This window comes from Ambystoma mexicanum, chromosome 4p (assembly GCF_040938575.1).
Source record: "Ambystoma mexicanum isolate Mex_15411 chromosome 4p, UKY_AmexF1_1, whole genome shotgun sequence".
NCBI lineage: Eukaryota > Metazoa > Chordata > Amphibia > Caudata > Ambystomatidae > Ambystoma > Ambystoma mexicanum.
This window is the reverse complement of record NC_090927.1, coordinates 476,537,794-476,564,641: the sequence shown is the minus strand read 5'-3', so window position 1 is coordinate 476,564,641 and position 26,848 is coordinate 476,537,794. Positions and strand designations below refer to the sequence as shown.

The 26,848-nt window shown below is 45.6% G+C and overlaps 1 protein-coding gene across 4 annotated transcripts in view; it reads right to left on the bottom strand.

Annotated features, from left to right (window-relative positions):
- The window catches only part of KIDINS220 (kinase D interacting substrate 220), a 1,499,978-nt gene that overhangs the window by 128,682 nt on the left and 1,344,448 nt on the right, over positions 1 to 26,848 (bottom strand). For 2 of the 4 annotated variants that reach the window (XM_069606010.1, XM_069606011.1), the window contains exon 26: positions 854 to 967. The exons of the other annotated variants lie outside the window; for them this stretch is intronic. In XM_069606010.1, coding sequence (XP_069462111.1) covers positions 854 to 967 — 114 coding nt within the window. The remainder of the gene's footprint in view (positions 1 to 853; positions 968 to 26,848) is intronic. 4 annotated transcript variants of the gene reach the window in all.

Here is a 26,848-nt window from a genome sequence, read left to right as displayed (position 1 = left end):
GTTTCTGTAATCTGGACAAGAAATAAGATTTGTGATGGATTATTTAGGAAGTGTTGTTTTACGTTTAGCCAATTAGTAGATTTATAATTTCTGGCTGCATGCCTTTGTCTAGTCTAGAGGTTTGTACACTGAACATGTACTAGTGGAGCTCGATTGCAGGCTACGCAAACCTGCCTTTAGACATTAACATGTTGAGTTTATTTACCTTTTTGGTTTCTTAAATCCTTACCGGACCCATCATAGAATTAGTTTGCAGAGATCACTAAAGCAAGAATACATTGTGCTAGTGCATATAAAGAGTGGATTAGCAAACACAAACATGTTCTTATTTAGGCTACTCAACTTGGAGGGAGAGCAGAAGGCAGGGATCAAACCAAGCAAAAACAACTTGACAGTGAAAATACAATATTTCAGTTGCTCCAGATGCTTCTAAAAATCATAGATTCCAAAATATAAGCTTAAATGCATTTTAAAGTAAGTAATTGCTTTCTTTGCTTCAATAGGATATATGGTGCATTTGAAAGAAAGTATTTGAAGAAAACCATCCAGATAAAGTTCTGAAAAAGCACAGTATTTGCATCCTTGTTTTTTGCAGAAAGATATAAAAGCATTAACATACTTACAAATATGATGATAAAGAATGTCATCATAGTTTTCATAATCAAAGTAAAACAGCCTTTTAACAAGTTACTTTTGTGAATCGTTTAAATTCACAGTGGTAATAGCTTAATCTGCTATACTAGTATTTTTCCATGAAATTCTAAAAATGGTTAGTACTATTTTAAAGAGCAAAAACAATACATGATTGTATTTTTCATTCACTATGTTAGTACTTATCTATCAACATACTTACTAGCCCACTGTTCTGATCTCTGGATAAACCGGTTTTTACTGATGGACGTGACATGGGATGTTGGGAATGACCAAAGTAATACTTTGGCACGTAAACATGAGGGGCAAAGAATGGCTATGGAAAGAAACATGCAACAAAAAGGGATAAACAATAATGGAGAACAAAACAGAATTAGAATAAATGAAAAAACATATGAAACATAACCACAATTTATGAACAAGACATGTTTACACATGAGATACAGGCAAGGAATACTTTAAACACATTTTATATTCAATGAAATGTTCATGTTAAAATTGACCTGGTCTTTCAATCATTACACTTGTTTCCAAATAATGCACCATAAACACTTCTTTGGAGATGATGGGAGTAAACTTGCAGCTGCTCACCCGGCAGACCATCACTAGCTATAATATGGCAAATATGGAGAAACTATGGGCAAATAGTGATCTTCATAAACCACTTTGGTAGGAAACCAAGGAAGGCCCTGTACTCAATTGAAGAAATGTGTTGAATCTGCCCTCCAAATATAGGTGATCTTCTTTAAAAAGTATGTCTGTGTAGTTCAACTATCTTAAACCTGAGGAGCGGAAAAGCTCAACTGTTGAAAGGAAGTGAATGCATGCTAAAAAACAGACACTTCTATATGCTTTGTCAGAATATTGGTTCATTCAGCAGTGCCACATTTTAAATGGCCACTGTACATGGTGCTAGATTGTTACAGTGCCAATATTGTACTGCTGTACTGTTAATGAAAACTGTGCAACAAAATGTCCTCCATAGTCATCACTCATTACCTTTCATATTGCACAGGTTTAAAGCTAGGATAAAAACTGCTTCAAATGAGTCCCCATCTGGTGCTATGATCTGTTTTTCTATTTGCTGTTTTGGCATGCTAGCCATATGAAGGTTTTCTGCGCTGCATGGGGTGTTATAAAAATAAATTTGAATGTGTCTCCAAGTGATAGAATTGTGCTATTTCAAAACGCCTACGAGGGCAAGTGTTTCTACATAAATAATGCAAAATGTGAAAATTATTGATCGTATTTGGTTCTTTTTTTCTGTGTGGCTTTTTCTAGCTTAGCTTTCCCTCAGCAGGTGGACAACACTTGTTAGTGCAATAGCAAACATGGTTTATTTGTTATTTTAACCATTTTGACCCTTACCAGAAGAAAACAAATCAATAACATAAAAGTCATACAAATGAAAATCAGTTTGCAATTGCTAGTCTCAACAAGACTGTATTCTGCACAGATTCACAGTTATGGAAATGTCCTGAAAGCTGATGGGCACTGGAAGCATTGGGCCTGTACTACACCCATGGTTCCATTTCGAACCACACCAACTGCGAGTAAGTGCAGGCAGAACTCTTACCGTCCAAATACGTCATTATTGTACAGAATCTCAGTCTTGAATTTGCTCTTCTGGTATTGTTTTCTACACTAGTAAGGTAAGCAAAATCCTCAGAAGAGACACCATGTTTCAATCTCAATTAAATACACTCAGATTTGGCATCCACCAGGAAACACAATGTTACCAAGACCAGCTGTCCCATCTTATTCTTGCACACATGACAAGTTGGAATTATAGCTCTAAAAAATGATTAGGTTGAATTCAGTCTGCAGGACCCAAAAATAATCTCCACGCAGGCTGAAGAAAGCACATGCTATTAATATAAAATGAAAGCAAAATGGTCCAGAAGGTGGAGGAAGGTTAAAATGCCCAAAAAGAGGTTATACTGGAAATCCTTCTCTACAAGTGTAAATCATCAACGTAGATAACTGCACTCTGGACAATCATTTCATTAAATTAAAACACGCAATGATACAAAAGTAGCGCTTACATGATGATGATTACCCAATAGAAAAGGCCTGCTAGTCAGGCAAAATAGACCCAACCAAAGCATTTCAGCAGTCCTTTTCACATAGGCAACCCCCTGCATTATAACATGGGTGCCAAAAGGGAATAAGAAAGTGTTCTTTTCATCAAAGCACGCTTGCAGATGGGTATTCTTGGAAGCAAAAAGAACTGTGGCAAAGATGACTATCACAGCAATAAGACATTGGCTTTTCGAAACGAGTCCTGTTTCTCATTCCATGACTGCAAAAGGCAAAAGGAGGAAGATGACAGCAGATCCAGAAAAGAAAAAGCAAGTGGGATGGGGTGCGACAGGCATGAGGGCAGGGCCGGCCTAAGTGGCGGCAGCACCCAGGGCAAAGAAACACAAATCTGCTCCTCTCCGGTCAATACCGGTGCCACAGCGCAAAACTTGCACTGCAATAGTGTGCCGATGTTAGCACAGTTTTTCTGAAGTTCTACCAAACCTCATCAAAACCATTCAACTGAGATAGTACAAGACTTAGTATAAGGCTGTACCACCTGAGTTCGTTGGTAGCGTGGAAAGAACAGCCAGGCTTATTTTAGGAGGGAGAGAGGGCTGTAGAGAGGCACAGAGAATCTATAACACACAAATAGATTAATAGAAACACTGATAACCAGAAGTATTATAAAAAATAAAGGATCATTTTAAATACAAATAGGCCAAGTTAAGTCTTGGGGTATGATCAAAGTCAAACACATTATGAAAAAACAGGGGGGGATTCCTGGATACCTTGCATTTGTTTTTAGTTTCTTTGATAAAGAAAGTGATTTTCCACACAGTTTCCTGTTTTCTTCAGTGCTTGGTGCACAAGTTTTTGTATTTATTTGTGTCTCATTGACTTGTGTGTGAGGTCAGCCGACACGTGTTTCGACCCGTAGGTCCTTTTCAAGGCTAAGTAGATTTTTCCTGTGTCCCCTAGTGGGGCTCTAGTTCGTATAGTCAGATGTTTCCTGTCATTCTAGCTGGGCTCCTGATGCGCCCCGTTTCCTCAAAGGTATGTCCTCGTCGTTGCGTCTGCTGTATGTAGGGTATGCTTGAAGGTACACAGACCAAAGTATATAACCTTATTTGTAACACCTAACATTAGTTCTAGGGAAGTCAAACCTTTTTAAGCACATTCAGTATAGGACCCACCTATTCTTGGGCAGTACAACCAATGGTTACTTTCAGATTACATTCAGTAATACCAGGGTAGTAGATATTAACAGTTGTACTATGATGCTCAGCAAGAAATTGCATAATAAGTCAACTGGACAATATACTTTTTGTGAATAGTGGAACACTTATTCTAGGTATAGTAAAAACCTATAACTACTTTTGTGATAACACAGTTATACTAGGTGAGTAAAACCAAAGGATGTAATATTCAATTACAGGTGCTTTTGAGATCAGTGAAACACAGATGGAGATAAGCAGAAACTCTTGTAACTTATTTTAGGATGGCACACAGCTAACTCAAGGTAAGTAAAACCCATATACTTTTTCAAAGAGCCATCAGCAACTTGGGGCAGGACTGTGTTTATGTCTGTCTAAAACAGAACAGGGAAAGCAAAACCCAGTGTTACTCTTTATAAATTACTCAAGGTTATTCTCGGTAGGTAAAACCTAATGCAGACTTATTCTGGACAGGCCAACAGCAAGTCAGGGGAAGAAAGACCCAGTTTGGGAACACTCATACATTTATCCTAACTGGAATAGTGAAGTGAAACCAACAGCATTACTTTTGGGAAGAGGCATAACCAAATCACAGATAAGTAACATACCCTTGCATCTAATTTTTGTTAGAATCTCAAAACAGTTTCTAAGGAAAGAAAGATGTTACATATATTTTTCAGAATGGCACAACCTTTCTAAGGTAAGTAATAACTTTTGTAACTGTTCACTCTCAGAGTTATAGTTACCAACCAACTCTTTTATACGTAATTAACTTGTAAACACGTATTCTCTTTTCTAGGCAAAAGGCCCAATCCTTTAAAAGCCTTTCCCTTATTCTTGGAGCATGTGTGTTCTCGGTGGCAGAAGGGGGGCACTAGGGTCTAGTGTTCAAAAGGCAGTGTCAGGATAGGTTCTTAAGTAGCAAAAGTCAGAGTTCCGAAGGAAGACTGTTCAAACAGGTGAGTATTTTACTTTAGAGTGAGTTGAGGGTTCAGGGGCTACACAGATGACACCCTAGGATGATTCCAGCAGTGGGCCGGGGTGAACTGGATGATAGGACTCCCAATCACAAATAACACCCCAAAACTACACAGGAATCAAAAGAGACTTAAGGTACGTAAATACCTAAACCAGCACAGTACCTCAGAACAGAAGAAGATTTTGCAGCAGGACTTCAGGATCTGCAGCCAAAAAACCGGTCAGTGGATTCCTTGTTGTGGTGACTGAAAACAGGACTTTGGTAGGGATTTTGCAGCAGGGATCAACCAAAAAGGCTGTAAGCAAGGCTTTCCTTGCGGCTGGATGTGTCTCTGTGGATTTGGCGCCTTTTCAGGAGCACAGAAGAAGACAGAATATCGCCAGTCGGATTCTCTCTGTTACAAAGGTCCAGCATTCTGCTGAGGGGATTTTTCGGACTGGAACTGTGCCTCTGGAGATCCAGCAGGATGCCCACGAAGTTTCAGCCAGATTCGGAAGACCATGCACTGCACAATGGCTCGAGGTCCCAGGGTATTGTGGTATTGCAGCCCCGCAAGGTCACAGCATGGCGTGGATTGGCTCAAAATGCAGGTCATCTTGAGTCTAGTGGGTTTCACCAGGCTCTGGGTTGGGGCCGTCGTTTTTGGAGTCCCCAGGTCAATTGGCAGGAAGGGCTACAGCAGGCTCAGGTTACACAGCAGGCTCTCTGTGTAACCAATCCCCCAATCCTTTTCTTCTGCATTTTACTGTCTTTGTTTTTTAGTTTGTCCCATCTTGCCTGGATTCCCTTTCAGCCTGACCCACTGTTAGGTAAGATGTTGATATCAATGATAAATCTTCCTGACCTGTGTCAACAACAGAACATTTTGCTTTGACTGGGTAACTATTTTACTATAGTCCGGCAGAGTCCAGTTTGCCCAGTTCTGCTTGTGTGTGCCTGAGAGGAGTTGCAGCGACTGGAGTCCTGTTTCTAGCTTCATTGTTTTGTTTAAAAGCACTTTTGCTGCGCGGAGCGCGGCGCGGAGTCCGGCAGAGTCCAGTTTGCCCAGTTCCGCTTGTGTGTGCCTGAGAGGAGCTGCAGTGACCGGAGTCCAGTTTCTAGCTTCATTGTTTTGTTTAAAAGCACTTTTGCCACGCGGAGCGTGGCGCGCAGTCCAGTTTTCCCAGTTCGCCCGGTGTGTCCAGGTGTGGAACGCTGGGATGGTTGCTCCGCAGAAAGCACCCCTATCAAGCGGCCCATAAACTCGGCGAAGGACGCTGCAGCAACGCCGAATGTTAAATCCTTGGACTGCGCTGCCTGATAAGTCCGCTGCTGGCCTTAAGGTAAGCAAGTCAGCATCGCATGCTGTTCCGATTATTACGTCTATGTCGGATAATCCGACTTTGAATTTGACTTCATCTACCACGACTAAAGCCCAAGTGCATCAAGATGTCTCCAACGAGTTTGTTGTTTCTACTTCCCATCTTGTAAGCTCCGCAAGTCCTGTAAGTTTAACTGCCCCAGAAGCAGTCGAGCCCTTGAACAGTCAATCGAATACTGCTCCATGTGAACAGCCTGTAAGACCGCTGATGCTGCTTTCTTTAGCCGATTTGGTGCCAATTCCGTTCCCGCTAGGTGTACAGGAAAAAAAAGTGGATGTCGTACTCAGGCAAATTGCTCTCCCTGTGAAGTACTTCTCTCCATTCGACCTAACGGATGCAGAAATCATAAGTGCTGCGTCTGAAGCATACGAGAGACTCGATGAAAGCATGGTCCCATCACTGAGTACAACAGACGGACTTGTAAGTGCTGTTATAAGTGAGCGACAAACGTCAACTACACCCAGCATACCAGAAGGTACTAATGAGGATCTGCTTGGAAAATCTGAGGCGAGCTTTAGCTCTAATCAGGCCACTGCTCACTTGACATCTCAAACGCCCAGGTGCAGTGGTCTGGCGTCCTTAATTACAGCGTCGCCAGCGGTGTCACACTCGCCGCCCAAGGATCTGCGGCCACTTGTTGCTGCTCCCTCACAGTCAAGCTCGGATCCGGTGGGAGGCCTTGGTACTCCGAATAACCACTTACATCAGGAGGTTGTTTCTGTGCACACCTCTCAGTCTTCGAATCATCCATCAGAAAAGCCAGTAAACGGTTGTGCAATCAATCTCCTTGAATCACCGCCTCAGTCTCATCCACAGAATGACGCATCTAAAGTAACGTCTAACCAGCAGTCCCGTAAGAGTGAGCAACTGCCTGTGATCCCAATCAGAAGAACTTGGAGCATTTACCTACTACAATATCAGCTCAAGCACGAATGAACTTTCTATCAACGCCACGAAATGGCCAACAAGAAAATGACAAAACTCCAAATCTGCTGTCTATGGCCAAACAACCAGAAAGCCGTCAAAGTGCAAAAAAACCAAACGCAGCAGCATTTCCAGCAACTCCATCGAAGCTTCTCACCTCTATTATGGAGCCGTCAATTGCCCCAAGTCCTGGAAAAGACGGTTATAACATGTCACACTCTAAAATTAACCTTTCAGCAGGTGCAGCAATTCAACTGCACAATAATGTGCTGGCAGCTTCCTCCCAAGCGATGATCCCCTTTGTAAAACTTTACGAATCACTGAACAACACGATTCGAGATCAAGGGGCGATTCTATTAAATCTCTCCACAAAATTAGATCAAATAGACAATTTCACCAAGTCTGTACACCAACAGATGCAAGAAGAAAAAGATAAAAGTTTGCAGTGGCAAACGCGCCTTGGTGAATTAGTTGCAACGCAACAGGAGCAACATGAGCATCAGATAAGCTGTCTGCTGGAGGTGCTTAGAGAGCTAGCTCCTCTGTTAACCACAGATTGTTGTACAAACAATCCTAGAGGAGCCACACGGACTATTGATTCATCTACTTGTACTTTCGCTGGGGCGCAAGCACATGAGGATGCAGAAAGACTTTTGTCAATGCCGGTCCAAAATAAGTGCTTAGTAGCCCAATTTGATGAAGACTTAAGCACTCAAAATATTGTGGCAGGAACTATTAATATCATCCCTGATAATGTTCCCCTACAAACCCAGCCGGTAATTGATCTGTCTACCGTGGCTGTATGTGCCTATTGTAATGAAGAAAGGCAACCTTTTCAGGTTGCACCTCAAGTGGCTTCAGAAGGGGGAGTCTTTTCCTCATTTGGCATTTTCACTGGTCCGGCCAAAACAGGTATAGTGGGCTGCCCTGCTAAAACCTCTGCAGCCTCAAACGAAGTTAAGAATTTAGCACAAGCCAAGAAAAAAAATAAAACCACCACAAAAGTGAAGAAAGCAAAGCGACCTACTCATTCATCCACAAAAAGTTTTATACGAAACCTTTCCACGCTGCCGCAGCTGGGGCTTTTTAATCGCCACAGTGACAGTGCTAAGGAGCTCACAGTATCCCAAAAGAATTGTGAGTAAACGTATTTAAGACCTGGAGCAAAGCGGCGACGTATAAATTCGGATGACTGTCAGTCAGTCACTTCAGTAAATTCAGTATCAGCTGCTCTATGTGATCTATCCACGTACTCAAACTCTGATGACGAGGTGAAGTCTCATATTTCCAGTGATGGAAATGTTCCCTGCTCGCGCCCTTCATCTCGAGCTACAAATGTTATGATGACTTCCTTCTTTTCGAAATTGCAAGTCCACCGAGTAATGAGTACAGTTCCGACTAACACAGAGGACATGAAACTGAACATGTTAGCCTCAAGCTTGAACCCCAAACTAACCACAAACCAACGTAAACAGCAAGTGCGATTCACATCAAAGGTGCACAAATCCCATGTACCTCGAGAGGTCGAGCACATTTGTAAACTTAGATTGGAAAATATTCACAAAGAGGACAACGAGCTAAACTTAAACTGAGCAAATGTATTGAGACTATTTAAACACATTCCACCTTTGCGCCTGATCAACTCCGACGATATTAAAATCGTTGAATATGTCACTGAGCAATGCTCCGACGCTGTTCTGCTACATATTGAATCTGCAGGAGTTCGTAATACTCTGTTTAAAGCGGTCAACGACCTACTGATGTTTGGATTCGACATTGCAGTCGAACCTGACAAGCACTCTCAGAATAAATACTCTGAAACCTCTGCACTTAGTTCAGCAGAAAATAAAGTTGTTGATGTGAACCAGCTGCGTAGCAGCTTATCGGTGGCTGTGAGAAAAGGCCAAATCAGTCATCAATACGAAAAGCAAGAACTTCGACCGAGATGTCAAGCACAAGATTAGCAATGATTGAAACCCCGGGATGCTCCATTTTCAATCCTCTCGTGGAACACCAGAGGATTCCATCACCTCTTGCAAGGCTTTGACGTATCTTTAGACAATGTCTTTGCAATCTGTTTACAAGAAACTTGGCTTTCTGAAGCACCTATGAGAGATGGATATTCAATCCTCGTTAATCCTGCCATTAAAAATACACAAGGACGTCTGAGTGCAGGCCTAGTAACAATGGTGCGTCTGACTGAAAATTGGACAACACCAACGTGTTTAAATCCAAATCCCTTTGTTCAAGGCATAATCATGCACTCAATGATCGACACCACAAAGGTAAATTCATCATTGCTGATTATTAACTGTTACTGGAATCCAGCTAAAATAAAAGAAAAAGTCTTCATCACTGCGATCTGTGAGTTAATAGATGAGACAAGTCTTAAATATAACAATCTGACGATCATCGGCTGTGGTGATTTAAATTGTACATGGTTCAACTACGACTCAAACAACCAAAGTTATAGACAACTGGCCTATGAAAATCTGGATGCAAAAGAGCACAATTGGTCAGATGCAATGAAGATGCGGGACTGTGTGTTGTTGAACGGTGCCGTTCAGGGTGACATCCCGGCGCAACCAACTTGGCACCGACTGTCCTCTCACAGTATTATTGACTATTTTTGGGTATCCAGGAACTTTGAGTGTAAGGTAACAACGCTACACGCCTTGAAAATGCCTTATAGTGATCATAGGCTACTAAAACTTGGTTGTCTATTGGCTTCTTCTGATTCCGCCTTGCGTTATCCTAACCAGTGGAAGCGAATTTTAGTGGTAATCGTCTTCGGCTGAGTGTGACAAAAATTGGTAACTTAACTGAAAGACTAATGAATTCAGCAAATGGCGTAGACTATGCTCCGCTCTTGTCAATATACATAATAAATAAAAATGATCCAGCTCAACAACTTAATAGTCACAAACATCGATTTAGTAAAGTGATGGACGACAAAAAGAAAGAGCTGAGAAGAGATGTGCGTCTAATAAAAAAAAAAAAACATCACCAATTCTCAACAGCTTGAAGAAGTGAAATCAAGAAGAGCGAACTATAGAAATTGGGCAAGATCCCACAAAATTATTGTGGAGCAAGACCGTGCGGAACTATTGATGAAGCTTCTGATCACTATGGTGAAATTTGGCAAATCTTAAACATGGGCCATGTACAGAGTGTAAATTCAACCCAGAACACAATCTCTGGTGACGTATGGTGCAATCATTTCTCGGCAGTGTTCAATAATAAGGACAATGGGATTAAATCAGTACAGGTAGCTGAAACAGTGCCTTAGGATGTCCAAATGTCTCAGTCAGAAATTGTTAGAGCTATTGAACTGTTGAAAAACTCACGTGCAGCTGGCCCAGATATGGTGAGCAACATAATGTTAAAAAAGAACATACTTCAATGGGCACCCTTTATTGAGTGTCTTTTTAAGAAAATCGCCACTGCTAAGAAATTACCCGATTCTTGGGTAACTGCAATAGTGGTTCCAATCCACAAGAAGGGCAGCTGGGAGACTCCAGAAAATTATCGTCCCATCACCCTTCTGGACTCAATCAGTAAACTTTTTGGCTCGAACCTCAGGGTGAAATTGGTTAACTGGGCGAAACACGCTGGAATCCTTGATGTTCGCCAAACAGGTTTCACGAAGGGAACTGGAGTAGATGTCAATCTTGCATTATTAACAACTCTGAAACTAGATGCCATAAAAACAAATACTAAGCTTCATCTAGCTTTCATAGATATGAAGCAAGCGTTTGACTGTGTCAATCGTGATTTGCTTTGGTCAAAATTGCGCAAGTGGAACTGCCTGGCTGGGATTCTTAATCCAATTCTTGCACTCCTCTCGAAGACCTCGTTCAGAGTTTGTCTTAATAAAAGCGGCGAGTTATCAAATAACATACCCACAACAAGGGGAGTCAAGCAAGGCTCCCCACTTGCAGCAGATTTATTCAAATTATTCCTTGCGGATCTTCCGATTCATCTTGAGAAGGCCCATAGTTTCCCTCCAAAAATCTACATGGCATATGCTGATGATTTGTTCCTGATAGATAGAACGCAGATTGGACTACAACGTCTATTATATTGTCTGAACGAGTACTTATCCATCAATGAACTCATTATCAACACAGACAAAACAAAAATCCTCTCTATCGGTCATGCGACCAGCAGAAAAGATTGTGCATTCAAGTGGATTGTGGATGGCCAGTTCTTAACATCTGTTAACACAATCCGCTATTTAGGAATCCAGTTTAATACTTCAATATGCGAAGATCAATGGGTGAAAGTCTTAAAACTGAAATCTGCAAGACTAGCCCTGCAAGCGGTTAAACTAAATAAAGACTTTGGCAAATTTTCGCTTACGCCAGTGCTCATGTTTTACCAACAAAAGGTAGTACCAATTCTAACATCAGCGAGTCAAAATGGAATCAATTTGAGGGCCTTTTTTGGAGACGTGTCCTCAATCTTCCGTCTTGCGTACCAATGGTATTGATATGGCATGAGTTATCATTGAACTCATTGTTTGCCCAGGTGATATGGAAATCTATCTCACTAATGCGTAAGATGAAAGAGTTTGGTGGAGCCCCCGCCTACAAGATATTTGCGATTAACGAAGAACTGAAACCTGGCTGTCTGTTGAGCCAATGGTATTCGAGAGTACAAGAATGGATTGATGCGGCTGAAATCAGTAACTATGACCTCTTTTCCCGTCCTCAGCATGCTAAAAGAAAATTTGAAGCTTGGGCATGGATTGTCAACTTAGAGAAATGGAAAAAACTGGTTGCAGCAAATTGGCTTGGTCTCGAACAGAAAAAACTGAATACACAGCCACACTATCTGACACGATGTTATTGTCGTTACTATCAAGACCAATTTCTCTGCTTTCGTCTAAATACTCTGTACTCGAAATAAATCCTTTGGCAAAGGAAAAATCCTGCAGTGAATAACAACTGTTGCTGCTTTTGCCTGGAGGCGGTGGAATCTTTGAAACATTTAATATTAGATTGTCAGGCAATCTGTGACCTCTGTTCGAAACATCTGGGTAATTTCGCCCCCTTAGATGGAGATATGGCAGCGTGGTGGAACAGGATTTCATCTGGCAATAACACGAAACATGTGTGCGCAATTGTCAACTATTTGAATGTACTCTTGCAATTCCCCGTTTGGCCCAATGGAGGCATATCGGCTCTGAATAGGTCAGGAGCTTGTTCATGATAAATGACTGCCATAACATCTGATGTGAAGGAATGGAGCTTTGTTTTTCTCCCCTTCTCCTTTTCTTCTTACTCTTGTGTTTTGAAACAAAAGATTTTTCTTTATGTTAAAACTGTAGCTTTTCAATAAAAAAAATAAATAAAAAAAACTATTTTACCTTGTCCCTAGGTGAAGAGCAATCTGTTTCCCCTCACACCTAGTCTTTTACTGTTTTCATGTGTGACCTTTTCATGCCTCTCCATATTGTATGGTTGAAGTTATAGTTTCCTCCAACTTTTGGGTTTAGGCTGGGTTGCACCTATGGGCTCGCTCCCCTGTCAACTTCTCTTTCATGCAATTGGGTGAACTACAGTTCTCAAGTAGTAAAGAGGGATTTTCATCCCCCTTTACATTTTATATAGTGAGCCAGCACACCTCACCTTATGTGGAGTGCTGGGGGGATACAATGTATCCCCTTTCTTACTTACCTGGTAACATTTTGTTACAACCGCACATTTCCTTCAATAGTTGGTGGCAGTGTAACTACTTTTATGACTTTTTAGTCTTCATTACTCGCAGGGCGTTAATTCAGCCTCAGTAATGCACAAAAGGGCCACCATTTTGCTAAAATGGTGGGCTCCTTTTTTCACCCTTTCTTGTGTGCTTGCTGTTTCTGCGGTCTTACCCTGCCATTCTAGGTGGGAACGACCTCAGTGGCTGTTTTGTCTTCAGTGGGAATCATGTGGATTTCCCTTCCCAGGCACCAGTGTGTCTGGAAAGGCAGGGAGCAAGGGAGGAGGTCCAAAACTCTGCAGCCCTTTGTCTTTCAACTTGTATGAAAGGAACAAACTGCCAGTGGAGGGCTGGCTGTCCTGATTGGACAGCCAGACCACCCCTTGCTGTAAAATGCAGGAAGAGAATGCAGAAGTTGTGCTCTAGTTCCTGCTAGAAACTCTTAACCTGGAAGCTGCTGACTGGTCGACCACTGGATCTGAACCCAAAGAGGAAGATGAAACCAGAGTGCCTGCCGTGAGATCCACCAGACCTAAGAAGATCGGCATTTTGAGCCATCCCACATAATGCTGCGACCTCGTGGGGCTGCAATACCTCAATACCCTGGGACCTCGAGCCAGTGTGCGGTGCATAATCTTCCGAATTTCAAATTGAGCCGAAACCATGGTGGCATCCTACTGGAACTCCAGAGACACGACTTGAGTCTAGAAAGTCACCTCACCAGAGTGCTGGACCTTCCAAGTGACGAAAATCCAACCAGCGATATTCAGCCTTCTTCTGTCTCCTGAAAAGGCAGCCAAAGGCACAAAGCTGCATCCAGCGGTGAAGAAACTCTTGCCTGGAGTCTTCTCGTCGATCCCTGAGGCAAAATATCTTCCAAAGTCCGGTCTTCCGTCTTCAGGACAAAGGAATCCATGGACTGGGTTTTTGGCTGCAGATCCTCAAGTCTGCCCTGCTGCCATTCTTCTTGCTGAGGTGCTGCGTTGGCTGGGGTATTTACCTACCTTAAACCTTGGGGTGTTTCCTGTGATTGGGAGTCTTCCCATCCAGTTCACCTAGGCTCACTACTAGAATCCCTCTAGGGTGCCTTCTCTGAAGTCCCTGGACCCTAACTAACTTTGAAGTTAACGGCTTACTTGTTTGAACAGTCTTCCACAGGAACTCTGACTTTTGCCTGAAGCTGGACCCTATCTCACTCTGCCTACAGCTGGCACCAAGACCACGAGGGTACCTCTTTTGCCTCTGAGGGAACTCATGCAATAGAATAGGGAAGGACTGGATAAGAAAATGGTTCAGTCTTGAAAAGAAGAAGTGTTGAAAAGTACTTACTTGTGAAAGAGTTGGTTGGTAACTGCCACTCAGAGTGAACAGTTACAAAAGTTTGAACTTACCTTGAATGTGTGGTGTGCCATTCTGTGAAGTATATGGGATACATTACTCACCGTAATCATATTTCTGATGCTTGTATCTGCTTAGATTCACATGCTGTGAATAGGCCGACATCTAGTGGAAGCTGCAGAGTATTACAGTTTGTTTTTCGAAACTCGAAAATAAAATGGGCGTCGACCTAAGGCATGGCAGTAATACTATCCCTAGTGTGACGTCCACTGTACCCATGATCCCTCACGCGTGTAGGACCCTCAGATTGTATTTTTTCTGACATGAGGTAGCATGAGGAGTAGCACGAGTACAGATTATCCAAGCAGATAGATAGGTAAGACTACAAGCATCCATGCACCTTCTCTCAGAGGGGAGGAAGGGCGGGCACATGTGAATCTAAGCAGATACAAGCATCAGGAATACGATTACGGTGAGTAATGTATCCCTTCTGAGGCTTGTGGAATCTGCTTAGATCACATGGTGTGCATAGATTAGCGAGCAGTGTTAGAAGGAGGAGGTGGGATGTGAGAAGGGTCATGAGCAAATAAATGTCTTAGAACCGCTTGTCCCACTTGAGTATCTGTCTTGGAATGAGTGTCAATGCAGTAGTGCCGAGTAAAGGTGTGAATAGAGCTCCATGTAGCTGCTTTGCAAATGGTGTCAAGGGGTACAATTTGCAATGAAAGCCAGAGTGGCCCCAGGGCCTCTTGTAGAGTGGGCCCTTGGCGTAAAAGGCAGAGTTTTATCTGAAAGGGAGTAACACAGCTGGATACATTTGACCATCCATTTTGAGATGGCACCTTTAGAGATGCGATCTCCTTCTCTGCCTGTAGCTACGGAGATGAACAGTTGATCTGTCTTTCTTAGCGGTCTGGTCTTGTCTACGTAGTAGAGAACCGCTCTTCGCACATCTAGTGTGTGTAGTTTCATCTCAGCAGAGCTCTTGGGTTCTTGGAAGAAGGCCGGTAGCTCAATGGACAGGTTAACATGGAATTTTGAAATGAATTTAGGTGAGAACCTAGGTTGAGTTCGTAGAACCAGTTTATCCTTATGAACAGTAAAGAAAGGATCCTACACTGACAGAGCCTGAATCTCGCTGACCCTTCTTATGGATGTAATGGCAACTAAGAAGGCAGTTTTATATGTCAGGTGTTTGAGACTAGCTTTACGCATGGGTTCAAAGGGGGGGCCCATGAGTATAGCAGGGCACCACATTAATGTCCCATCCTGGTGGTGGGTTCGAAATTGGAGGGTGGAGTCTCTTTACCCCTTCCATAAAGGCTTTAACCACTGGTACTTTCCACCACAACACTTTGTTATGGGAGGTGGTGTAGGCTGACAGCGCTGCCAGGTGTACCTTGAGTGAATTAAATACCAACCCTGCGTCCAGCAGGTGGAGCATGTAGGTGACAATACTGGAAGGAGTGCAATCAACTGGGTTGATTTGTTTATTCTGGCACCAAATAACGAATCTCTTCAATTTATCAAAGTAACAGTGTCTTGTGTTTGGTTTCCTTGATTCTTTTAGGATATCCATGCATCTCTGTGGTAGATTGAGATGGCCATACTCTATGACTTTAGGAGCCATGCTGCCAAGTTCATCGAGCTGGGTTGAGGATGCACTGTTTGTCCTTCGTGCTGGGATAGTAGGTTGTACCAGCACGGGAGTCTGATGGGTTCGCACACTTCCAGTTTGCGCAGGTGCGGGAACCACAGTTGTCTCGCCCACATGGGAGCAACTAGGATGAGCGTCATCGATTCCCTGTGCATCTTGTTGACCACCTTCCTGAACAGAGGGGTTGGTGGAAAAGCGTAGGCAAACATCCCTGACCAGTTCCTCCATAGAGCGTTCCCCATTGAGCCTGGCTGGGGGAACCTAGATGCAAATCCTGGGCATTGCCTGTTTTCGCTTGTGGCGAATAGGTCTATAGTGGGGAAACTCCACTGTGAGAAGAGGTCTCCCACGACTTCTTCGTGTAGACACCATTCGTGTTCTTCCGGGAGAGGATCTCTGCTCAAAGCGTCCGCTAGTGAATTGAGATCCCCTGGAACATGCTGAGATGACAGTTAAATGTTCCGTCTGAGTGCCCATGTCCAAATTCTCTGGGCAATCCTGGACAGATTTGGCGAACAAGTGCCCCCTTGTTTGTTTATGTAAAACATCGCGGTTGTGCTGTCTAAAATCTGCACTGACAGGTTCAACAGGTGGGGTTCGAACGCTCGAAGACCGCCAGAAGTTCTAGCAGATTGATGCGATTCTTGGCCTCTGTGTGAGACCAGCGACCCTGAGCTGTGTGGTGAAGGAGGTGTGCTCCCATCCCGACAGGGAAGCGTCCGTAGTGACTACCACCTGTATCTCTGGATCATAAAAGGGTTTCCCCTTTGACAGGTTCTCTCTTGTCCACCTGCGAAGACTTAGTACCAGTGTTGGCGAAACAACCACTAGATCGTCCCACTGACCACTTGCCTGAGACCACTGTTTCGCCAACCATTCCTGCTTGGGTCGCATGCGCAGGCGCGCGTGGGGAACCAGGTAAATACATGACGCCATCATGCCTAGCAAACACATGGCTTTGCGCACCCTTATCTGGCGACCGGACTGATATTGAGGAACTTGCAGTAGTAGATTCCGAATTCTTTCCTCTAATGGAAAGGCCAAACCCTCTTGAGTGTTTATGACAGCTCCTAGGAACTGTTTGGAGGTGCTTGGCACCAGGCTTGATTTTATTCTCGTTGATTGAGAAACCCAATTCGAAGAGGAGGTTGATCGTTGTTTGGATGTTGGATCTGCAAATTACTGGGGTCTCCCCCGTGATGAGCCAGTCGTTCAGGTAAGGGTACACTGGGATTGCCTCCCTGCGTAGGTGCGCCGCCACCACTGCCAGTACCTTGGTGAATACTCATGGAGCCGAGGCTATACCGAAGGGCAGCACCTTGAACTGGTAGTGCTGACTGTCTACCTTGAAGCGCAAGAATGTTCTGTGCGCTGGGAACATGGAAATATGAAAAAAGGCATCTTTCATGTCCAATGTTGCCATGTAATCTCCTCTTTTTAGGAGGGGGATTATCTCTTGGAATGTAGTCATGCGAAATCTTTGGGGCTTGACATACTTGTTTGCAGGGCATAAGTCTAATACTGGGCGCATTGTCATATCTTTTTTTGGCACAAGGAAGCAAAAGGAAGTAAGTTGAATAAATACCCTTGTTTACCTGGTTGCCCGGGACGAGTTCTATCGCGTCCTTTGCGAAAAGATTGATGATTTCCTAGAGGAGGATCTTTTGGTGGTCCAGGGAGTGTATTTTTTGTCTTGGAGGGTGGTTGCGGGGACACTCCAATAGTTCGATGCAGTATCCCGCGGACAATGTGGACAGCACCCATCTGTCTGAGGTGTTCCCTTCCCATGCCTGGATGAAGGTGGAAATGCGCCCCCCTACTGTGGATGCAGGGGAAGCGACCCTGAGCGGAGCATCACTGTTTGCAGGGAGGCGTACCTGGGCTGCCTCTCCCTCTACCACGGCCCCTCTTGTTACCTCTGGCGTAACTTTGGGTAGTCTGTTGGTTGCCACCCCACGATGTACCCTGCCCCTGTGAGTAATTAGAACCCCTCTGGGAATTTTGGCCGGATGAGCGACGAAAATTATTATTATTCCCTCTTTGGTTCGTGGGTTTGTTAGTTAATTGTCCAAGGGACCTTAGGGTATCATATTCTTTTTTGGCAGTTTTGAGTGTCTCCTCTACCGCTTTCCCGAACAAGACATTCGGTTCCACCGGCATGTCGTTAATAGTAGCCTGGGTCTTGGGTTTGAACCCTAACTGTCTTAGCCAAGTGTGTCTCTTGATGACAGTGCTCTCTGCAATGAGCCGGCCTGCATTGTCTGCTGCATCAAAAGTCGCTTTCAGAATGCACCTGGACACCGATCTACCCTCCGACGCAATCTGGGCTAACTGGCCCTTTAGTGGTTCTGGTGTGGAGGCAATGATGGCAGCTACTTGCTCCCATTGGTGACAATTATAACTTGCCAGCAGAGTGGTGGTATTCGTGATTCTTGCCTGGTAAGCAGAAGTGGAAGCCACTTTCCTTCCTAGACCATATATCCTCTTGCTCTCCTTGTCTGGGGGAGCTTCAGATGATGCTAGAGGTGTCCCCGCTCTTTTCCTGGTGGTAGTTACTACCAATGAGTCGGGCTTAAACTGACCCCTTATGTAAAGTGGGTCGGAAGGGGCGGCCCTGAATAATTTTTCAATTCTGGGGTTGACTGCCCGGGTGAGATTAGGGGTGAGGAGGGAGGGGTCAATTCTGCGTTGTATAGACTTCAAAATTGGTATGGCTTGGGCAATGGACTTCTTGTCACCCATGATTTCCTCTGCAAAGTCCCACTCTTCTTGAGCCCCTTTAGTGTCTATCTGAAAGTGCTCTGCAGCTTTAGCTAAGACCTCATTCATTAGTGGCTGATTATCCACAGGTGAGTCATTGACCAGTGGATCTTTGGGGATAGGTGAGTCTAGACTATAGGCCTCTGCCTCATCCCCCTCCTCCTCATTGTGGTCCTCGTCGTCTGTGTAATAATCAACCCCTGCTTGGTCATGCAGTATTTGTATGTCTGGGTCTTCAGCATACTGATGGTAGGGTTGAATAGAGAGTGGGTCTGAAATCAGAGCCTGAGCTGGAGTCTCATTCCAAGGTCTCTTACTAGGAAGCAGAGGGTCTTTGGATCCTGAAGGAGTAGAGGTGTCAGGGGTATTCTGATAACTTAGAAAATATTCAGGGTTTTTCTCATAGAAATTAGCCATAAAAGACATTCTTCTCATCACCCTGTTGATGCCATCAGAGCTCCATTCCCTGGAACTGGGAATGAACACCTCATGCTGAGGTTCCTCTTCTACTCCCATATCCTGTGGAGTGGGAGGGACAACTTTGGGCCTAGTGATAGGGTCAGGGGTCTTAGATTTATCTTTATCCGAAGATGTATGCTTGTCCTTCTGGACCTGGGGTACAGATGTTTTCTCTGATGACTTCTTCTGCTGTTTCTCCCCTTTAGTTTTTGGCCTTCTCTGAATCTTTCGACACCTGGCGCCGAGATTCGGGGGTGGTTTGTCTAGGTTCTGTAGCTTTAGAGGGTGTGCGTCGAGACTCGGAGGCAGACGTGGAAAGGACTGCCGGAGCCGACTTTAAGCATGCTGCTTGGGGGTAGAGGTTGGATTCCTCTTCTGACGACCCAACCTCCATAACTTTGGGGAGTGAGGCACCTTTGGCAATCGTGGACGGTTGCTGTGTGTTGTGAGGCGATCTCGACCTGGAACGCCCAGAGGACACCGATTCTGTGGACCGCTCTCTTTGTGCCTCTTTCTTCCGATCACTCGACACCCGTGTCGAGTCTCGGCTGGGGTTAGTGTGTTTAGGTGCAGTAGTGTGGGTAGCGCTCATGTCGCCGGGTGTAGTCCCCATAACTGCCCCGCCGGACAATCCTCTGAGGCTGGGGACTCGCGCTTGGGTGTTTATCGATGCCCCTGTGCCCTCGCCGTCCGAAATGGCGGCGTTGCTGCCATCACTGAAGGAACCCACCGCCTCCATGGCCTTGTGCTGCCTGGCGTAATGGGCCCAATGTTTAGTGGAGCGGTCCTTTAGTGTTTTAGCTTTAAAGAGCTTACACGCTATGCAACTATCTTCAGGGTGATCCCTAGGCAGACAGAGATTATAGGTGCTATGCTACCCAAGGAAACTTACGGTTGCACTTGGAGCTGGAGTTCTCTCCATATGTTACTTTATGGCAGCAGGCGAGTATGTAGGAAATAAACGAGTGTGAGTATGTCCACCCCCCACTCTCCCTACTTGCAGGGACGAGGCCAGAGGCCTTCCGAGGCCCAGGCCGAGGCCAGAGGCCTTCCGAGGCCCAAAGTCCATCGTGCAGTCTCGACGGCTGTTCGTTCTACGGTCCGGCGTCAATCTTCAGAATCTCGACATGGGATTTAAAGAACAGGGAATTTTAGATGAATTATGACAAAATGGCTGAAAGCCGGGGAACTCCGCAACTATGCTTCCAACAAGTATGGCGGAAAAAAACAATCTGACGGTCCTTCGAGCGTGAGGGATCATGGGTACAGTGGACGTCACAATGGGGATAGTATTACTGGAACGCCATAGGCCGACGCCCATTTTTGAGTTTCGAAAAACAAACTAATACTCCGCAGCTTCCACTATTTGCCGGCCTATGCACAGCATGTGATCTAAGCAGATTCCACAAGCCTCAGGAATAAGGTTATTTTACTCACCTATGAATTGGTTGTGCCTCTTCCCCAAAAGTAATGCTGTTGGTTTCACTTTACTGTTCCTCTTAGGATATAAATGTATGAGTTCCCCAACTGGGTCTTGCTTCCCCTGACTTACTGTTAGCCTGTCCAGAATAAGTTTGCCTTAGGCTATACTTACCTTTATGTTGCTGGTAGCTCATTTAAAAAGTATGTGGTTTTTAATTACCTTGAGGTAGCTGTGTGCCATCCTAAAATAAGTTACACGAGTTACTGCTTATCTCCATCTGTGTGTCTGACCTTGGTCTGCCTGGTGCAAACCTAAATTAGTGTAGAACGATATTGCTTACCTTAGTCTGTGTTCCACTGAGCTGGAAAGCAACTGTAATTGTATATTACACCAAAAGGTCTTACTCACCTAGTATAACCGCGTTATCCTGAATAATAGTTATAGGTTTTTACTGTTCCTTGAATGAGTGTTCCACTATTCAAAAAAGTATATTTGTAGGTTGCTTTACTATGTGATTGCTTTGCTGAGTGTCACTGCATAACCGACAGGGTCTACAATCGTTGTATTACTAAAAGCAATCAGAAAGTAACTTATGGTTTTGCTCCCCATCAATAGGTGTGTCCTACACTAAATGTGTTTGATAAGGCCCGAATTCCCTAGAATTAATGTTAAGTATTCTGAAGAAGGTTTATGCTTTGGTCTGTTTACCTTCAAGCTTTGTGTTGTGTTTTTATAATGTGTTTATGACTTTATGCCTTAAATAACAACAGGGCTTGTTTTAGAAAAAACAGATAAAACAGCTGCCTTCCCTAACCATTACATAACAGTATTCGAAACACAACCTAAACGGTTCTGTGGGAGGAAAAATGCAGAGGTCAAAACAAATGACATTCACAACTTCGGTTCCAAAATGCCCAGAAAGGAATCAACCGATTTTGGTTTAATTCAAGCTCCAATTCCAGCAACAGCTCTGGCGGCTATGGAAGACAATATGGACAGGTCCAATTTAAGGGCCCCCGTACAAAACAACATGACCACGGTTCTTGTTTTAGGACAACGCGGCAGAGGAAGCCCAGATGGCAGATGCTGCAACAGTCATCAGTGGTCACCCGCAACAGGGGATTAGGGCCAATACCACCACTACTCCCTCCCTTATTGTGAACCAGTCCGGACACATTTTGACTCAATACAAAGAAGAAATCCTACAAAAGGGGCTCACGTTTATCCAGACGGCCATGTATGACCCCTTCCAGACGATGATGGAATGCACGCAACTCTTCCGGAAGATCCGCCTCGAGCAATTCTTTGCAGACAAGGAATATGACCAACATGACGTGACAGGGTTACGTCCTCCTTCACAGTTCTGTGCTCCCTCATGCTCTAATTCTGCTGAATCCATCACCTTTGAGCAGGCACTTCTCAAGAGAATAACCGAATTGGAATCCAATATTCCTTTCATCCACAACAACTGCACCAAAGACCAGCTTCAAGCTTTGTCAGACTTGGCCTCCAACACTAAGATCACCATTAAACCAGCCGATAAAGGTGGGGCCATCGTGATCCAAGACACGACTGATTACACCAACATGGTACAAGCACTTCTTTGTGATCACACTAGTTGCATAGAGCTCCCCGCGGATCCAACAGCCACTCTCCAGGCATTGATCTCTCCGATAATCAAAGAAGCTGAAGCAGAAGACTACATTAGCTCGAGGGAAGCATCCTTTTTAAGACCCGCGCACCCCAGAATACCTGCGATGTATACCCTTCCCAAGATCCATAAAGGCCTGTCCCATACACATGGCAGACCCATTGTCTCTGGCATCAATTCCATCCTAGAGCCTTTGTCTCAATACGTTGACTTTTTTACTTAAGGATGAAATTCCTAAAATGCAGTCCTTTATTAAAGACTCCACAGCTATGTTGATCTTACTCGATTCATTGCCTTTTGATCCCAACTTGGATTGGCTTGTGACCATTGACATTGAGTCACTTTACACAAAAATCCCACAACTTGACACCTTGGCCATGCTTCACACTTTGTTAGACTCTGGCATCGATCTCCATGGTGTCCCCTCTTCCTTTATATCCTCTCTGGCCGAAATTGCATTGACAAAAAATGTCTTCTTGTTCAATAACGACTTTTACCAGCAAGTGTCCGGAACGGCCATGGGGGCCACTTTTGCAGCCAGTTTGGCCAACTTATATGTTGGCGTTTTTGAACCAAGACATATATACCCCGAGACAAACACGTTCCTAGCACATGTGCTAACTTGTCGTTACATTGACAATATTTTCATCATCTTCAGAGGGACGAAAGATGAACTACTTGCCTTTCAGATATGGTTGAACCAAGAGGGCGCTAGAGAGCCAACCAAGATGGCCACTCCCTAGCGAGCTCCAACACCGCACCTTTAATGAATCCTGACTCTAACTGATTCCAGGCTACATCCATATAAATTCGCCCCCACACGCCTCCCCGAGAAGCCAGCAACGTGGAAACCTGCCCCAACAAAGATTTAAAATCCTTCCAGCGGTCCTGCCGCTCCAGCTAGCGCCGGCCGCACTGACCTCCTGCGCACGAGAGGGCCGTCGCTCCTTTGCGCCCCGAGACAGATCGCCAGCGACAGCGCCCAGCCCGGGCGAGGATTGGCGTGAGGAGGTGGAGCGGCGCTCTGGAATCGCAGCCGCAGTCAGGACCACACAGCTAGGTGCGCCCTTGTGCCTTCTGGGGTGCGACCCGGGGCGAGCTCCGCCTAAAGGGAGAGGCGGGCCCCGGCGATGGAACTGCACCCATCGCGTCCGACCCCGGGTGGAGGCTCGCCTGGCCAGGAGACGCGTCAAAACGAGAGGAGGAACAGAGGGACAACGGAGGCAGCCGCGCGAGTGGCTGCAGCCGCGCCGGCCCCGGGCCCCAGACAGGCAGCGAGAAGACGCATGCAGAGGCGCCCAGGAGAGAAGCGGTTCACCAGCTGGCGCCATTGTCCCGTAGAGGATAACGCGCACATCGCAAGGTGTGAGTGAGCCGGGTCCCCCACTCCCTCCTCTTGAAAACCCCTAGTGATCAATGAGGTCCATGGCGAGGGGCTAACAGCGGCCATTGCCAGAGGGTGGGCAACCACTGAGAGTGCAGGACAGTAACAAGCAGCAAACCCCAGAATCCTCTGAAAGGCCCCCACTGCTACGGGGGCCAACAGCAGGGTCATCAAGCGGTGGGCCCCGTCCCCCCGGCAAATTCTGCTGGATTATACATAGCAAGAGTGAACCAACCGGAGCGGCCTCCCAGTCAACTCCCAGTCAACCCCAGTTGCCAACCTAGCCCCAAGCGAGGGACACCTCCTAAACAGAGCCTACCTGAACAAATGCAGAGGAGCTCAATCACACAGCGCCACCTACTCCCACAGATGCCGGGCTGGGCGAGTGTCCCACACCACCGATACCGCAGCCTTGTGCAGTGCCAAGCCCCGCCAACTGGGATTCTCTACACCAGCAGCCGCTCGCCCCCCCCCCGGCCACCAAGAATTGACAATCCCATTGTGTCCCGGCCCGGCGAGCCTTCTCAGTCCTCCCCTGGACACGAAGCTTCCCGATTGTGAACAAGGCCAAAAGCAAGATGAACAAGAGCACAAAAATGGGGAAAACCGATAAATCTCAAAGGAAACTCGCATTCGAATCAGGCTCAGCAGCCAAAACATCTATCAATCAACCTACCAGCCGATCCTGGGGAAACTCCACACCATGATAACGACGATGACCAATCCATAGACATCAAAGGGATCCTCCCGGAGCTACAATCTGGCATGGGCAACATCGACAGTAAACTCGATAATTTGTCCGCTAAAGTTGACCAGATCCAACACCGATTAGACAAGCATGGCGACAGACTGGATACAGCCGAGCAACGGATCTCAGACCTAGATGACCATGCGCGCTCCCTAGCATCAAGGATGTCAACAATGGAAATGCAAATGAAGGCCGTGGCAGCCAAAATGAGGACCTGGAAGGGCGCTCACGCCGAAACAATATCAGGATCCTAGGGGTGAGAACACCAAAATGTAACAAAAATGGAGGCCTTCGTAGAGCAGATCTGTACAACACTGTTCGGAGGCGCGGCACTTTCCAACTTGTTCGTGGTGGAACGAGCCCATAAGGTCCCGGCCCGTAGCCCCATCCCAGGAGCACCACCTCGCCTGATCATAGCTAAGTTTCTCAACTATAAAGATCGCAATATGATACTGCACCTGGCCAGGGAGAAGGGTGATCTAAATTTCGAAGGAGACAGCCTGCAATTCTTCCCAGACTTTTCCCCATCAGTCCAGGCACAACGAAGAACATTCACTGGGGTGAAAAGACGGTTGCAAGATAACCAAATGCTTTACTCCATGCTATATCCAGCCAAATTGCGCATTTAGCACGACGGGAAATCCCACTTCTTCAATACCCCCGAAGAAGCAAACTCGTTTCTTGATACTTTGTGATGTAAACCTGGGATGAACAATCCGAGACCCTCAAGGAGAAACCGTCCTGCAAGAGTCCCTCCATGACACGGCCTACCACATGAAGGGGTCCAGTCCAACTTCACACGAGCAACCACCTGGAATCTTCACACAGCGCACTAAGACAAGGTGCGACGGTCCTTGGGAAGCCACTAGCGCCCCAAGCGCAGCAGCATTATGCATTGGGTTTTTGATTGGGGGAATCTGTCAGGCGAGTTGGGGTTGCCTGCAAATGGGAGGGATATTGTTTGCAGTTTATGAGACACGCCCGCCGGGGGCTCCGGTCCGTCCGCCTGCCTTCAGGCATTCCGGTCAGTAACTTCAGAAACGCCCATGGAACCGAAACAACCGCACCCGCACCCCACTTTACAAATGAATGGAATCAGACAACCAGAGCTCTAAAACCAGTCAAAAGTGATACTGTTCTGGCAAATTCAAGCTAATCACATGGTATATTAGAGGGGGCAACCACCCTGCGAAAACAAGGAAAATGACCCAATACCTCCGGAGACACCAAATTGACATTGCCCTGTTCCAAGAAACACATCTTCTCCCAGGCAAGGAAAACCGCTGGGCACAGGAGTGGGGCTGCCACAGGTATTTCTCCTCCTATTCCTCGTACTCCAGAGGGGTGGCCATTCTGATAAGCAAAAACCTAAAATTCAAGCTCCTATCATCCAGCAGAGACCGAACAGGCAGGACACTTCTCGTGCGAGGGGTCCTAGAAGGGATAGAGCTCATCATAGTGAACTCCTACGGCCCCAACGTCGATGGTGCAAACAACTTTGATTGGGTCATGACACACCTCGAGGAAGCCAGGTCGGCTCCAATAATCTGGGGCGGGGACATGAACACCACACTAGATCCCCAAACAGATAAATTGCACCAAACGTCTTCCCAGCCCCCCAAGGCAGCACTCCAAATTCGCGAAATATGCAAAGCATACAGCCTGGAAGACGCATGGAGACGCCAACATGGCTCCACCCGGGACTACACATTCCACTCCTGGGTCCACAAAACAAGCTCACGACTAGATTATTTTCTGGTATCCACCCAGAGCGAGCTGCAATGGGAACAATGCCATATACTATCAAGGACAATATCAGACCACTCAGCAGTCACGCTAGAATGCATCCTCCCAGATCAATCAAAAGGAGTTCGACATTGGAGGTTTAAACCGGGAGCGCTACAAGACCTAGTGTTCGAAGAGGAACTCCGCAAGGAGATCATCTCCTTCATAGAAATTACACAGGACTCAGTGGTATCTGCTGGAACACTATGGGAATCACTGAAATGCTACGTAAGAGGAGTTTGCATTGCTAAAGAACAGGGAATTCTGAAACTCATCAGAAGAGAGCTTAATGCCAGTGACTCCCTTCTGAAAGAACTCGAACGTCAAAACCCAGCACCCACGGACTAATCAATTTTAGCGGCATTAAAAAAGAACTGGATATATTCTCCGAGACAGCCAATCGTGAAATAAAATTCCTAACCCAAGGCCACCGTATCCGACAATATTGTGAAGGGCAAAAACCAGGGGCCCTCCTAGCAAGACTGATAGCAGCAGACAGAAAACCCTCACAGATAATGCAAGTATGAGACCCCGGAGGCCACTTAATCCACACGGACAAAGAGATAGCAGAAGTCTTCCGCGACTTCTACCAAAATCTATATGATTCTAAATATTGCGCCAACCAAAATAAGCTCCTGAAATACCTGAATGATATCGAACTATACTGGGTGAACTCCGAGCTAAGAGAACCGCTGAATCAGCCCATTACACTAGAAGAAATCCATCTCGCAATAAAATCCCTTCCGAGCACCAAAGCCCCCGGCCCTGACGGTTTGATAGGGG